General features: G+C 34.3%; 3 protein-coding genes across 5 annotated transcripts; 1 reads left to right on the top strand and 2 right to left on the bottom strand.

Annotated features, from left to right (window-relative positions):
* Positions 1–1,929: 1,929 nt before the first annotated feature.
* LOC110870072 lies at positions 1,930–3,847 on the bottom strand. Its single transcript, XM_035976788.1, has 5 exons — positions 3,521–3,847; positions 3,387–3,419; positions 2,757–2,900; positions 2,630–2,683; positions 1,930–2,525 (listed from the first exon to the last, which is right to left on the bottom strand). Exons 1-5 carry the CDS (start codon positions 3,744–3,746, stop codon positions 2,074–2,076), a joined length of 909 nt encoding a protein of 302 aa, XP_035832681.1. The 5' UTR covers positions 3,747–3,847; the 3' UTR covers positions 1,930–2,073.
* A 5,134-nt stretch (positions 3,848–8,981) lies between these two features.
* On the bottom strand, positions 8,982–16,149 carry LOC110871151. Of its 2 annotated transcripts, XM_022120079.2 has the most exons (7): positions 15,798–16,089; positions 10,854–11,319; positions 10,645–10,771; positions 10,231–10,566; positions 9,960–10,145; positions 9,697–9,861; positions 8,982–9,328 (listed from the first exon to the last, which is right to left on the bottom strand). In XM_022120079.2, exons 4-7 carry the CDS (start codon positions 10,564–10,566, stop codon positions 9,146–9,148), a joined length of 870 nt encoding a protein of 289 aa, XP_021975771.1. In that variant the 5' UTR covers positions 10,645–10,771; positions 10,854–11,319; positions 15,798–16,089; the 3' UTR covers positions 8,982–9,145. The 2 variants fall into 2 exon arrangements, 1 of the variants encoding a protein (XP_021975771.1); XR_004865512.1 differs by lacking the exons at positions 8,982–9,328; positions 9,697–9,861; positions 9,960–10,145; positions 10,231–10,566 and adding exons at positions 11,485–12,242; positions 12,321–12,868 and having other exon boundaries at positions 15,798–16,149.
* LOC110872950 (uncharacterized protein At5g41620) lies at positions 13,261–15,694 on the top strand. 2 transcript variants are annotated; one of them, XR_002554799.2, is made up of 4 exons: positions 13,261–13,433; positions 13,539–13,699; positions 14,447–15,373; positions 15,466–15,694. XR_002554799.2 is itself a non-coding variant. In XM_022121856.2 (3 exons), the coding sequence occupies exons 2-3, from the start codon at positions 13,631–13,633 to the stop codon at positions 15,128–15,130; spliced, it is 753 nt and encodes a 250-aa protein (XP_021977548.1). In that variant the 5' UTR covers positions 13,261–13,433; positions 13,539–13,630; the 3' UTR covers positions 15,131–15,439. The 2 variants fall into 2 exon arrangements, 1 of the variants encoding a protein (XP_021977548.1); XM_022121856.2 differs by lacking the exon at positions 15,466–15,694 and having other exon boundaries at positions 14,447–15,439.
* Positions 16,150–16,510: the final 361 nt, after the last annotated feature.

Here is a 16,510-nt window from a genome sequence, read left to right as displayed (position 1 = left end):
TAGCTCTTCCATTAGCTGTGGCGGACGACGAGTGGTTGTCGATAGTCAGATCAGTGTTGCACTGTTGTGGTAGTGGTGGCTTGGTGCTGATGGCGTGGTTGTCAGCCGATGGTGGTGGCGGAGAGTGGTGGTTGTGTTGTGTGGCTGTGATGACTAGATGACTTTATTGGTTGGAATAGAATTTCCATTGGCCATTCAACCAAAAAACAGTAAAGAGTTACTTTCAAATTTCAAGTCTCATCTTCCTTTTTCTCAATACTACTTTACTTTCAAATTTCAAGTCTCATCTTCCTTTTTCTGAATACTACTTTTCTTTTGTTATAGGAAGTAAATAAATAATATTTTTATACTGAGTATGTGGTAATTCAAATCTGTGGGTGTAAATGTCAAGAAACTATTAATAATGAAATGCAGGTACATAAAGTTCTTCATGAATCATAATCATGAGAGAGTTTGATGTTGAATACAACAAAATGTAGTTATTCGCAGTTAAAAAACACATTTACTTCCAAGATTCACCATACTTGAATCTTTAATATTTTTAAAATTCCATTTTTGCGTTTGCAAGTGAAAACGTCGCAAAGCGTGTGTGCGGCTCAACGTTTTTACATATTCTTTTGTTCGGTTTACCGGTACTGCCGCAACGCGCGGGTCTTAAACACTCGTTGGTAAAGGAGCACATGCTTTATTTTTTTTACATAATAAGATAGATATAATATATAATATAATGGCTGTTTTAGGAAAGGACCCAAGATAGAAAGGTTGCAATCATAAAGATCGAGAGAAACCTAAAAGACTAAAAATAGCTTAATTTATGAATAAGGTTAACATTCAGAGAAGTGATTTAATTCGTTTATTTTTGGTCTCTATCCCTTCAAAGTGTTTCAAGGTCAATGTGTTCAAATTGAAAACAAAAAATATCACCGCTTACATCTCACTCCCGTTCTTCGTCAAGATTTAACCTGCAACGATAATTTTTCTCAAAATAGTTTTCAGGTTTATAGTTGATTAAAAATGTAAATAATAATTAGAATAAGGGAAAATTCCACTAAAATGTAATAAAGTTTGTCAAGTGTCTCAATTAAGTCATCCAAACTTTTTGTTGTCTCTCTAAAGTCATTAAACTTTAATTTTGTATTCTAATACTGTGTAATTACCATGTCATCATCAGGTTACCTGTTTTTCTTTTATTTCTTATTTCTGGAAAGTTTGTCAAGTGTCTCAATTAAGTCATCCAAACTTTTTTTTTTTGTCTCTCTAAAGTCATTATTAAACTTTAATTTTGTATTCTAATACTGTGTAATTAGTAGGTCATCATCAGGTTACTTTTATGTTTTTCTTTTATTTCTTATTTTCTTTTTAATGCTTATGTGGATATTATTTATATTAGCTGGAATTTATAAAATAAAGGAAAATTGGTATTTAATAAACCAATCTTTAACCAGTTGGTAAATAATAATCCAGCCTACAGAATTGGTATATAATAATCCTACCTATCAACATGTTGGTACTCAATGAACTTCCGTTAATTTTTTTTAACTGAAGTTAGTTTTTAAGTTTTATTTATTACACAAACAGTCCCTGTAGTTGTAATATACTAGTTTTAACTATTTTATAAACAAAAAAACCTCAACCTTATCCATTTTACACCTATTATAACCTACCGATGTTTCATTCCTCCCAAAACCCTAGAGGATATGAACAGCGGCAACGACGACCTTCAACCTTTGATGATCAGATTCGCGATTCGTCGGGTACGATTGCTTCTTTCGTTTTTGTTTCATAGCAATGATGTATATTGTTTCGACGACGATCCGGAGACGACCTATATCGATTCGTTTTCGTTTCATAGCTTCTTTCGTTTTTGTTTCGTAGCTTCTTTCGTTTTTCTTTAATAGCAATGATATATACTGTTTTGATCAAATTTAATTCTAAAATATTAATATGCTAAATAACAACAGCTAAACATTTTGACAGGGTTGGAACTCTTAACACAAGTTCGCTGCGAAATTTTAGAGCACGAATGAAGCACCATGTGGTCTTTGAAATAAATTATTACACATGACAAAGGAATCAATCATCCATCTGCTTAAGTTTCAGCTGCATACACATGGGTCTCTTCACTGCTTCTCCATATACAATAGGATAAGAGATCCTCAATTCACCTTCCTCCGTGATCTCAGCAGTCGCCTGATTAAAATCATAATTTCTATCGCACAGCTTTATTATATCCTTTTCCACTTGGCCATATCTAGATGGAGTTACCACCTTACCGATTACCACCACTGAATTATCACAAATGAAAACCTTCAGGGTTTCTTTTCCCAGATCAGACACATTCACAAGAAGACCTGCGTGACTGAAGTCTGAATTTATCTTAAGCGCGATCAATCTATTTTGTTTTTTCTCTGCATAATGTTGAGCTTCATATTCATCCGCAATGGTGGCAATCATCTTAGGAAATGAAATATGTATGTTCTCCATCGTAATGCGCTCAATGGAGTTGGGTCCTCCCCGAAAGAGAACTGATACACAAAGAGAACAACCCTTTAAGAGAGCATTAACAACAACTACTATTACATTACATTACATTACAACAACAACAAAGAACAACTGGTTATGTACAAACCCTTTAGAATTTCAGGATTATTCTCCAAAAAACATGAAAGCATGTTCTTCAGATCTGCAAAATCAAACAAAATACCTAAGCAAATTACTTAAAAAGACGAGAGAAGAATAATCTTATCGTACAAAACCTTTTTTGTCCAGATTCTCCAACATACTCAACATACAGTCCCTTGCTAATTGGGATTCAGCTGAGCTTTGAGTTTCTGATGCTAACCGGGACTCCAGCTTGGGATCCTTACTCAATAGCGCCCTCGCTACATACCAAGACTTGGCTGAAACAATAAGAATAACTAAGGTACCATAAACGGAATTTCAATCACCAACCTTTTAAACTAATAATTGCAGGTTAACAATCGGAAATTTTTGGAAGTCGGTTGTTTATCGCAAAAAATATTAATTTTTTTTCACTCTGGTTTCGATCCGGTTGGGTCACATAATAATCTAATAATTATTCTATCAGATAATTAACTAATAAAGTAAAAGTTTTAACAACAAATTTCATAGCTGAAAATTGCTGTACAAATATTTTGAATTTCTAAGTGGCTGAAAATTGTAGTACTTGTAAGCATTTTCTGAACAATGTTCTACATATATCCACTTCGCTACATCTTTGAATGAACTCAAGGAGAATCTGACAAAGTTTTATTTCAGTTCGCTAACGAGGCAAGGGAAGCCAAGTAACTCTTGATTGAGTTCACTCCTTTGACAGTAAAAAAAATAGAGCGTACTAAACGATAATATCACATTGATGACCATACCATTAACATCAGTGGCGGCCCAAGCAAACAGAGCTGAAGATTTTGAAAACAAAACAAATATACTATTACTACATATCATAAGTAGAAAAAAAATAATGCGTAGACAATTAAATGATAAAGGGAATTAAGAGAACCGTCATAAGTTTTCTTCACGGAAGACGAAAAGATTTTCTCCATACGAGGAGAGAAATGATCCATACTAGCAGAAGACCTCGTATTGATGTTGGCAAAATAGGCGTACATAAGTTCACGATGGTATGACACCGGGTCCCAAATTTGTTTAAGACGATTAAAAAAACCGGAATATTTTGATAACAGTTTAGATTTTGATAGTTTCCCGAGAATTTCATACAGACCCATTATCAATGTCTCTTTGAGGAACAGAATAACAGCCACGAAGAAGACAAACAAGTGACTATTTCGAGATAGCAATCGGGCCAGGGCTGGTAGATAAAAGTGGCTTCAACTTTCGAATTGGTTAGTTTGAATATAAAAGCGGCTTCAACTCTTATAGATAAAAGAGGCTCAACTTTCGAAATAAATCTTAAAGATCAATTAGCACCTTAAATTACTCATGGTCAGTTTGCATATGAACCGAACCCTAAATTTGATGAATGAACATGATTCTATGGATACCTATATATTATTAGTAGGTTATAACCTTGTGTATTACACGGGTTAAATAAATAAATTTTATATACTAAATAATAAAACAATATATCTTTAAAAACCTCATTTATTGGACGGGTTGAATAAATATGATTTTTTATGTTAAATAATAAAAGGTTATATCTATAAGAACCATATTGTACGGGTTGAATAAATGTAGTTTTATACACCAAATAAAAAGTTATATCTTTAAATTAAAACCACGTGTATTACACGGGTTGAATAAATGTAATACTGTTTACCAAATAATAAAAAAATACATCTTTATAAATATGCGCATTACACGGTTTGAATAAGTGTAATTTTCTGTACTAAATAATAAAAAAATATATATATCCTTAAAAAACCCGTGTATTGTACGAATTCAATAAATCTACTTTTATATATCAAATAATAAAAAGTTATATCTAAAAAACCTCATGTATTACATGGGTCGAGTAAATGTAATTTTGTATAGTAAAAATAAAAATATTTAATATATTAATACAAAGTTTGGTTTTCGTGATAAAAATAGATTATTCTATTATTGCAAAATTTGTTAACGAAGTCTCAATAAATTTAACCTTTTATTTAAAACTCTGTATATGTATAAATGATAAATAATATTAGGTGTTCGTCTAATCGATAGTTCAAATGCTTTCATGTTTGTAAACTTGACAAACATCACACGTTTTGTTCATACATGACAAAAAAAAAAAGAAAAAATTGGATATCAGACACGCGTCTTAAAAATATCATTTCTAATTGTAAATCTTAGTTATTAACTATTTGATTTTTTATTTACTTAACCTGTGTAATACACGAAGTTATTATAAAATAATAAAAGAAAGGTATTCTATTAATAATTAATAACTTTAAGAGAAACACGTCTCTTAATGTATTTGTAACAAATATGTGACACAAAATAAAATAACGCACCCAAGTTCTAAACATATATTTAGCACATTAATTTTGTTATAAAAAAACTAAATAATAATTATCCATAAGATATTAAACTAATAATATTTACTAGATGGGTTATCTATGATTATTTATAAGAGATTAAATTAAATTAATAATTATCTATAAGAGATGGCCTAATATGATGACAAGTGTCTCAAAAGTGGTTTCTTTTATTATATAGTATAGATTATTACTAGATTAGAACCTCGTGTAATACACGGGTTGAATAAATGTAATTTTATATACCAAATAAAAAAAATTAAAATCTCGTTTATTACACGGATTTAATAAATTTAATTTTATATACCAAATAATAAAACAATATATCTTTAAAAATCTCGTTCATTATATGGGTTGAATAAATGTAACTTTAGATATAAAATAATAAAAAAGTTGAGTAAATTACAAGTTTTGTCCTTTATGTTTGTACCAAATTGAAGACGGTGTCCTTTACCTTTAAATTTGACGAGTTTTGTCCTTAACGTTTCAAAATCCTACACGTTATATCCTTTAGCACTAACCTAGTTAGATTTTTTTGGTTAAATCAGATAACATAAGGGTATTTTAGTCTTTTTACCTAATTATTTAAAAATGTTAAATAAAATATATCAAAATTAAACATTAAAAGTTAATCTCTCTTTCCACGTTCACTCCACCCCCCTCTCTCATCAGTCCACCGGTCTCTCCCACATCAGTCCTCCACCGCCACCATCAACCACCACCCCCACCATCAACCACTACCACCAACCCCACCTGCTCCCACCAACCACCACCTCCTGTTCACCATCTGCTCTCATCTAGATCCACCACCACCTGCACCTACTAACCCCACATCCTGGTCACTTAATAACCAAATTCTCACGAACAAAACGGAGATCATGACTAATAAATAACAAGCTAAAACTAATTAAGTCAAAATGTCAAATTGTGATAAAAATGAGCATGGTTGTAAAACAAGGTTTCCAAGGCCGAGTACTCCCCGAGTAGTCGCTACAAGCCAGGCTGCCGAGGCGACTTTCTTTGACTCCGCCTAATTACTCGGAGTCGGTCAAACACGGTCAACCTCAGCCAGAATTGGATCTAGTAGGTTAACTCGGGCCTAGTTTGACTTAAATAATAATATAACATAATTTCTATACCTATCATATTAAAGAATGAATATCATTTTCACGTATTTTGTTATAAATATTAGTAAATTTGTGTTATCTGACATATATTTAATCTCCAAAAAGTAATTTCTTTATAATTTAACATGTCCGAGTACTCCCCGAGTACTCTCCGCGTATACCGAGTACTCTCAACTCCCCGGTCGACCGACTAGGGAGCGCCTAACGACTTTTGCAACCATGAAAATGAGTAATGAAAACAATAATCAAATTTACTGTATCATGTGGCCAAGGTCAAACAAATCTATGAAGAATTACATAACCACAAACCGTCAATCTGTATCTAGAATACTAAATTTTAACATCAACAACAACATATGAATCTATAAGCATCATATTAATACACTTCATCACAAACCAAAACCTAACAACTATACGGTAACTTAATAACCTAACAACCACCTTTAGCAGCAGTGGAAGTAGCGGAATTTGAGTAACGACAGGACGAGTAGAGTTAAGCAACAGTACCGCGGCGGCGAGTCTGATCGCTGACGGATGGATCGGTGGTCCAATCTTGGACAACATCGGCGGTGGCGGAGGAGAAGGAAGTGGCTTCACGGCGGAGAAGTGGTGGCGATTTTTCAGAATTTGAGGCCATCGATGAGGTTATGGTTCTCGCTGTAACCGTCGTAGTTGGTCAGTACTGTGATGAAAGCAAAGGATGAATCTGTGATGAATTGGGGGTGTTATTAAGGTTTGGGGAGGGGAAATGACTATTCTACCCTCGTGTGCTACGCATGTGACATAACTTAATAGAAAATTCTAACTAGGTTAGTGCTAAAGAACATAACGTGCAAGATTTTGAAACATTAAGGACAAAACTCGTCAAATTTAAAGGTAAAGGACACCGCTTGCAATTTGGTACAAACATAAAGGACAAAACTTGTAATTTACTCAAAAAGTTATATCTTTAAGAACAACGTGTATTGTATGGGTTAAGTAAATTTAATTTTATATATTAAATAATGTTGATGCATAATGTCTATCGCCTATGTCATCAGTCCATGTCGTGTCAAATATATGTAATAGATTGAAAAGATAAGGTTAATATGTGTTATGGTCCAGTTCGCACGAACTGATGCTGAATGGTCAGGTCGCACGAACTGGAGGTGCCAGTTCATGCGAAGTGGTGTTGTTATCCCGTGCGAACTGGACAGCCTATAAATAGGCATGTTATGTTTTTCATTTGTAACTTTCCAGAGAATCTTGCCACGAAGTGCTGACGAATTCTCTCCGTACGAAAACGTTTATAATCAATGGAAAACATGTTTAAAGTGACTTTCTACTCTTCTACTCCTATGGATACCTATATATATTATTAGTAGGTTATATCCTCGTGTATTACACGGGTTAAATAAATAAATTTTATATACTAAATAATAAAACAATATATCTTTAAAAACCTTATTTATTGGACGGGTTGAATAAATATGATTTTTATGTTAAATAATAAAAGGTTATATCTATAAGAACCATATTGTGCGGGTTGAATAAATGTAGTTTTATATACCAAATAAAAAGTTATATCTTTAAAACCACGTGTATTACCCGGGTTGAATAAATATAATATTGTTTACCAAATAATAAAAAAATACATCTTTATAAATATGCGCATTACACGGTTTGAATAAGTGTAATTTTCTGTACTAAATAATAAAAAAATATATATATCCTTAAAAAACCCGTGTATTGTACGAATTCAATAAATCTACTTTTATATATCAAATAATAAAAAGTTATATCTAAAAAACCTCATGTATTACATGGGTCGAGTAAATGTAATTTTGTATAGTGAAAATAAAAATATTTAATATATTAATAGAAAGTTTGGTTTTGGTGATAAAAATAGATTATTCTATTATTGCAAAATTTGTTAACGAAGCCTCAATAAATTTTAACCTTTTATTTAAAACTCTGTATATGTATAAATGATAAATAATATTAGGTGGTCTTCTAATCGATAGTTCAAATGCTTTCATATTTGTAAACTTGACAAACATCACACGTTTTGTCACTACTAGAAAAAAGGGTATTTGCTATGAAATATTCGGTCACAAAACGGTAGCAATTTCCTTGTTGTCACCATTTTGCCACCGAAAATGCGGTGACAAAAACATCCGTGTCAATTGCCCTAATGCCACCAAATAGTGACCATTTTAATATTTTGCTACCAAATTTTTGCCACCACAAAACTGGTCAAAATTATTTGCCACCGCTACATGTTTGTTACGCTCCACCTTGTTTTGCTACCGTGTTGTGACGAGTTTTTTGCCACCGCTTTGATACCATTTAGCCACCGTTATTGCCACCATTTCTACCATGTTGTGACGAGTTTTTTGCCACCGCTTTGATACCATTTAGCCACCGATATTGCCACCATTTTTGCCACCTATGTTGTGACGAGTTTTTTTGCCACCGCTTTGATACCATTTAGCCACTGATATTCCCACCATTTTGCCACCGTTTTTTTGTACCAGATACCATTTAGCTACCATTTAGCCACCGGTATTCCCACCATTTTGCCACCGTTTTTTTGTACCAGATACCATTTAGCTACCATTTAGCCACCGGTATTTCCACCATTTTGCCAGAGTTTTTTAGATAATAGCTACCATTTAACCACCATTTAATACCATTTAGTCACCATTTTTGACACCATGCACCATTTAGCGACACGATTTAGCCACCATTTAATACCATTTAGCCACCATTTTTTGACACCACCATTTATTTGCTACGGAGTTGTTTGGTGGATTTTGATTCAGATTTCTCCCTGCTATTTCATCCAAATTACATATCAATAAAACTCCAAAATATATATAAAAAGTCTAATAAAATAACAAAATCCCAAAGTTATATAAAACATCTCTGTTTCAAAAGCATATAAAACATTCTAATAAAAATACCAACTAAAACATAAAACAACCAAAAGTATCCTAATATGATAAAACATCATAACATTCGAAACCAAGTGTTTATAGCCTATTTTCGAACTGTAGCCGTTAACATAGCTTCAATTTGTGACATCCTCTCGAGCAGAGCATCTTTATCCGCTTTATCTTTCTCTTTTTCAGCCAACAACGTTGCAATAATTCCATCTAACCTTTCTTTTTCTTCATCATTAGTCTTAACGAGCTCCTTGATAACTAAGTTCAACTTTTCAATCTACAAAACAACCAACGAATAGAATCAAGAAGTCAGAACTAACAAAAGTAATAACGGGTCAAGTTGGTTGCAAAGAAAACATAATACAATTGTGAGCTACATTTTAAATGTTTACATATTTAGAAGGAAATTATACCTAATTTCACAAGCAAATTTTTGTATGAAACAACCCGTATAGAAAGTGTAATCAAACCAATATGAAATTCCTCAATATGAATGTCAACCCCAACGATAAAAAAACAAACATCGCAAACCAAACAAACAGAAATGCACAAAAATTACTAATGTATGTGATTCCACTTATGCCAAAGAGCAAACAATTTTATTTATATTTCGAAAAACTATTAGTCTAAAAGGATTAAACATACCTCAGGGTCTTCTCTGTTATGTACACACGGGTCACTAACATTGCCTAACCCGTACACTTTTCCTTTATTCATGCCCGCAGCTCGTGACCATAAGTCTTCATCAAATTTTGGATGTTTAATGCGTTCTTTCCCGTACTTTTCCACAAGAAAACCATCATATTTAACCTAACGGGATAAACACATAATTATATTATTCAAATCTCATTTTAATAAACTTCTGTTTTTGAAATATGTTGTTTGGATTTACTAATCAATCAACTTACCCAAGTCTCCTCTGCCCTATCATCAACCCATACAATATTTTCTTCTTGAGTGTTCCCTTCCGAATCAACATCCAAAAGTAGTGAACTACTACAACTTAGATCTTTATCCAATGGTCGACTTCCTTTCCTGCAGCGTGATTGCTTCCACGCTTCATGAACTGACAGTTCACGCCCAAGTATCTTAGCCTATAAATGTGGAATTTAGAAGTTAATAAAAATGATATTTACATGATATATATATATATATAAGAGGGAAATTAACAATTTTTACCGCTTTTCTTTTCATGCTCGCATAGGATTCAGATCCTAGTGTATGTTTGCCTCCAGTTGCCCTACCTCTAATTTCTTTGTTTCTTATAGACTTTGCTTTCCACTTAGGTGTGTTCCAGTGGTCAAGCATTTGTTTCCATATCTCAGATCTTATCCATGCTGGTTTAAAGTCAATAAGATCGGTCATATCCTCTCCAACATTTTTACCTTTTTCTTTCGCTGTAGCTTTAGCATCATTTCGTACGTTCCGCAACAAATTAGGGAATTTACCAGCAATGCACTTCTCCCAGCACCTATGAATTCGTGCATTCCATTTATCCTCCCACTGGAAATGCATCTATGAAGAAAAAACTTTAAATAAACGTACAAAAAGTTCCAACCAGTTAAATAATAAGAATGGTCTAAGTACACACACCTGGAATCGCTCAAATAACCGTGTCTTGTGCTCATTAGGAACATGTCTCCAGCTCTCTCATGGACCGGACCACAAACTTATTAAATTTGATAAAATAACCCGGGTAGCAGTCCCTTGATTACTAAATCTACAAAATGAAAGCAATGAATACAAAACCATATTAGTAACATTTTTTTATGTACATAAAGAAACAATATATGTGTACTTACTCTCCATCTACAACCCAAATCCATTCGCGATTGATTGGTTCAGGTACTTGGACGTGGGAAGCGCTTCCCCGCCTCGTGGTAGCAACATGAATAGCAGAGTCATCATCATCAGCACTACTCTCAGTGGGGGAATTCATCACATGAAAATCAGACTCGTCATCAGCGTCACCAACACCTCGAACACCATATTGAACACCACCTTGCCCAACACCTCGATCACCCACTTGACCACTACTTTGACTGTTACCTATACCACTACGTCGCCCAACAACTCGATTATTCGTTTGACCACCACCTCGCATATAAACTCGACCACCACAACGCCAAGTCCCTTGATTACCAGCTACACCGCTACCTTGACTACTACCTCGTCCAACACCTCGTCCACCAGCTTGACCATCATCTTGACCAAAACCTCGACCACCAGCTGGAACACTACCTCGACCCATAGTGCGTGCCATGATATCTACAACAAAAGAAACCATAAATATTTAGACTAAAGTTAACACAAACTAGTTACAATCACTTTTAATGTAGACAACTAATTAGCAACAAAAACATTATTTTTAAAAGAAAATGAATTATGCATAATTCTAAATAAAAACCTAACCCTTATATATAATAATCGAACCTGACACTTGATTCTTCATTTTCAAAAATTTCATTGTTAAATTGAACTTCTTCATCATTATCGTTAAAACCCTCGTCAACTAAATGTGGGGCTTCAAACTCAACTTCATCATCATTATCATCGTTGACATCTTCCACTTCTTCTAACCTTCCATTCTCATGTACATAAGAAATGGGGAAAAGATCCTCCGTAACCGTGCATTCTACCCTTTCATTCTCTTGAAAGAAATGTTCCACGTCCGCATCATCATCGTCCTCCACTTCGCTAACATCTTGGTCGAGTTGGTAAACTCCCCTTGGGGTCGTCTTTACAACAGTTAACCAGCCATTTAGTACTTTTGCTTTTGAAGGATATGATGTATAATACACTTGTTGCGCTTGTGATGCTAAGATAAAGGGGTCGTCAATGCATCCTATTGCCGTGGGTTTAACATCAACCATATGAGTTTTGGGGTCTACCCTTACCCCCTTTACAGGATCAAACCAAGTACATCTAAACAAAACAACCACACAACGCCCAATGGTGCTATGATATTCCAACTCTAGGATCTCATCTAATAATCCATAGTAGTCATTTTCATTTTCGTTGTACGTGGCTCCTTTGACACAAACACCACAATTTTGTGTGACTCGGCCATCATAAGCTGTTTGTGTGTGAAACTTATAACCATTGACAAAATAACCCTTGTGAGATTTGACATATGTAAGTGGCCCTTGGGCTATGTCTCTTAGATGTTCCTTATTTGGAACATTCATAACCTACATTTATAAAACTGTGTTATTAGGGTCTTTAATGCTATAACATTAATATAACAAAAGGTTAGTCAAAATGCTTACATGCTCTTGCAACCACTTAGCAAATTCCTTCTCTTTCATTTTATCAAGGGTTGCTTCATCATAGTGTGGGAATGCATTAACCATTGAAATGTTATAGTTATAAGCTGCAATGGACACATTAAAAAGTGATTTCCATGTCAAGAAACTCGTGGCAGCTTGTAACTTTGAACAATTTGTAGCCTTCTCCCCCTCCCACAGAGGTTCGTCAGCGGCTTGTAACATGTCATAAAAGCTTTTTGCTTCTGGATTTGGTACATCTCCTTCCAAAGTATTTGAAGTATAACCGCATGCATACATGTTATCTAACACCATGCGTCTGTAGGCATCATCATTATCATCAACTTCCATTGTAGTAGAAAATTGTCCAACGTCGCAGATGGAACTTTCGCCATGTTCACTCCATTTTTCGTAACGTAGCATGAAACCTTCCTTATATAGGTGTTTTTGAACAGTGGCTCTGTCTCTATAACTTATATTTTGACATTTATAACAAGGACATTTTATCTCAAGTATTGTCTCACCATGCATATTGACCATCTTATCAACAACTGCATCATGAGAAAACGCAAAGTCCAAAAACAAATCCACATTGTCACAATATTCAGGATTAAGATATCCGTCACTATCAGTCTTTTCATACATCCACTTTCGATAGCTAAACCAGGCCATTACTAATCAAATAAGTGCACCTAAAATTCAAAGTCATCATAAACATGTAATCAAATAACCTGGTTGGATGGGTAAACTTAAAACTAGTTAACATGTGTATATCAATATGTGTGTATGACTCTAATGAAACAATAAATTTTTTTATGTTAATAAAAGTGTAAGCTAGTGGGTTTGTTTATTTAATGACAATTTATGAAGGTTGAGGGGCTAAATAGACACTTTAGAAACTTGTTTTTGTTGGAAAAATTCCATTTGAGCCACGTAGCTTTTACTCAAATCTATAGACTAAAGAAAAAAGCACACACAGTATGTGTTCTTCGATAAGAGAAGCTAAGGAAAGGCTCAATGAAGATCATCAAATTATAGCCCTAGATTTAAAGAAAACAACCTCTTCTCATCTTATTATCTTCGTTAGTGACAGGAATTCCTAAATCTTCATTTTTGGTAAGCATCACTTAGCCTAACTTTATGTTTTGTATAATCCCCAATTTCCTAGTTGTCTTTAAAATGAGTAATTAATTTTTTATTACTGTTAATCATTATCAAAAGTGGGAGATCTGATAAGGAGCATAAACGATTTGGGCATTTCAGTGGTTCAGAAATCGGATTTTTCATCTTCCTTCCCTTCTGCACACTTATAAATGCCAATTCTCCTTATTTTTGGATTTTTCATCTTCCTTCCCTTCCACACACTTTGCATCAATCCTCAGGTAATCACTTCGCTTCCTCTCAATTTTAGTCGTTTGATATCATCTTTCTTTTCAAATTTAGGTGCTATGTTTATAGTTGTTAAAAGTAAATGGATTCACCTAAATTTAGGTGTTATGCTTAATTTCGTCCTTTGAGATAACTGCTTCAGGTGTCATAAACCAAAATAAGAGGTCACAAAACACAATTGATTCAAATAAATTTATGTTGGTTGGGTATTATTATTAATTTAGAAGTTGATTTTACAAAAATCAACGCACTCTCTTTATATGTGATGTTCAAGTATTTACAAAAAATGCAAAGAGTTAAATGCCATTTTAGTCCCTGTGGTTTGGGTCATTTTGCAAGTTTAGTCTAAAGGTTTCATTTTTAACCTGTGGGTCCAAAAAGGTTTCACAGTTGCCATTTTAGTCCACTGGGTTAACTTCATCCATTTTTTCTGTTAACGAGAAGGCCAATTCGGTCATTTTATATGGCTGAATTGCCCTTTTAGTTAACAAAATTACATACAAATGACCAAATTGGCCTTCTCGTTAACAGAAAAAATGGATGAAGTTAACCCAGTGGACTAAAATGGCAACTGTAAAACCTTTTTGGACCCACAGGTTAAAAATGAAACCTTTGGACTAAACTTGCAAAATGGCTCAAACCACAGGGACTAAAATGGCATTTAACTCAAATGCAAATAAAAACCTTTTGAATTGTATTTGAACTATCATTTGTTTGAAAATTGGATAATTTTATCATAGGTAGCACCTTACAACCCTGCTGTTACTCCTACAAGTTCTATCGAGTTTAGAGGAGGAAACGATGAGACGGGCTATAGTCTCAAAACATCAATTGAGCTGCTCAAAGTTTTGAACAGAATCTGGAGCCTCGAAGAATTACACGCAGCTAACATAACCCTGGTTCGGGATTTGAAACGCGAACTAGAACTGGCCCGTTCAAAGATCAAAGAACTGGCCCGTGACCGCCACGAGATGGAACACTTGATGAGGCAACTAACCAAAGATAAACAAGGTCATGCCACTGCCGCTATTCAATCTGTCCGGGACGAGCTTGAAGACGAAAGGAAATTACGAAAATGGTCAGAGGCACTTCACCGGAAACCGGCGCAGGAGCTTTACGAGACGAAAACGAACCTCGTGAATCCTATAAAAGACTTGGAAAAAGAGTGGAGATCCAGGGTACTTTTGGAAGATCTATGTGACGAGTTTGCATGGGGGATAAAAAACTATGAACACGAATTGCACTCGTTGAAGCATGTAAATCCTGATAAAGGTAACGGTTCAAGCTATAGATCGACCCGAGATGGAATGATTCTTCATATATCAGAATCTTGGCTAGACGAACGAATGCAAATGAAACAAGACACGACATCAACAAAGGAATCCATAGTTGAAAAGTTAAGCTCGGAACTTTTGTCGGGTTGAAACGGTTCCGGGTTGGTTCGGGTTGAGTATGGGTCAAAGGTGTACGAACCGATCACCGAGTTGCTTTCAAAGGATAATCCCGCCAAATACAGACGCACAAGAGTGAAAGATGTCATATAAGATGTGTTTTAGGAATGATAGACGTTTGTAAAACCGAAACTATAGTTCACTACAGCGTACACAATAGTTATATCATGTTTCATATGGCACATGCTGAAAAAAGATGGTTGTATTGTTATCCAGGTATGAGCAGTTTGTACAGGATGATGGGAAGCTTTTGGAGGTAATCAAAATGCTTATCTTTTCTTGTTTTTGTTGTTTTTTTTTTCTTTCAGGAAGGCAGCAACGATTACAAACCGCTAGACATAAACCGCTAGACACGGAAAGATGCACTCATTCCACAAAAAGTACATATTAATTAGAGACAAAGAGGGGCGTTCTAAAACTCACCACAACACCACGTAAAACCAAAGACAAAGTAAAGAGATGCATAGATATGTTCCTAGACAACGAATACTACTAGGTATTCCATGTTTATTATTGGAATAATAACTTTATTATTTTCTTCAAGCCTCCCATATCATTGATAACAACAATCGAAAACATAAGAACAAATTAAAGTGATGAAATTGCTAAAGAAGGAAATTAAGTCAAGAATCAAACGTACCTTTCGTCCGTCCGTCACCGGCGAACGATTAATCAGAACTTCAACTTAGAGATGATTCTTCACCGGGCGAATGATTAATTAGAACTTTGGGAGATGATAATGGACAAGTAATGGTGTAGTGGAGGGATTCTGTAATTGTGAGGAATACCTCAATTCTGTAATACGGCAATTGCTATCTGTACTCCAAAAATTATGGAAACATAAACCCTAAATGATCTGCCTATTTTTTTCCTTTTAGCCCGCCTATTTTTTTCCTTTTAGCCCGCTAATATTTTTTATCAATATTGTGACTGCAAAATACGGTGGCAAAGATAGCGGTCCCAAATCAATCGTAAACCCACCAACGTTTTCATTTTTTTATTTATTTGCCACCATTTTGTGACCTTACCATATCATTAGACATTTTTTTTATTTCAATTGGGGATTTCCCATTGAATAGCGACCGTAATTATAGTCAATAACAGATTTTGCTACTAATAAGAGATCGGTCAAAAAATGGTCACAAATTTTGAAACCAATTTTTTTGGTCACAAATTCTGGTGGCAATTGCTCAATTTTCTAGTAGTGTGTTCATACATGACAAAAAAAAAAATTGGATATCAGAAACGCGTCTTAAAAATATCATTTCTAATTGTAAATCTTAGTTATTAACTATTTGATTTTTTATTTACTTAACCTGTGTAATACACGAAGTTATTATAAAATAATAAAAG

The sequence above is a fragment of the Helianthus annuus genome, chromosome 8 (assembly GCF_002127325.2).
Source record: "Helianthus annuus cultivar XRQ/B chromosome 8, HanXRQr2.0-SUNRISE, whole genome shotgun sequence".
NCBI classification, from domain to species: Eukaryota; Viridiplantae; Streptophyta; class Magnoliopsida; order Asterales; family Asteraceae; genus Helianthus; species Helianthus annuus.
The sequence above is the reverse complement of the archived record's forward strand: the minus strand, read 5'-3'. Positions and strand labels throughout refer to the sequence as shown.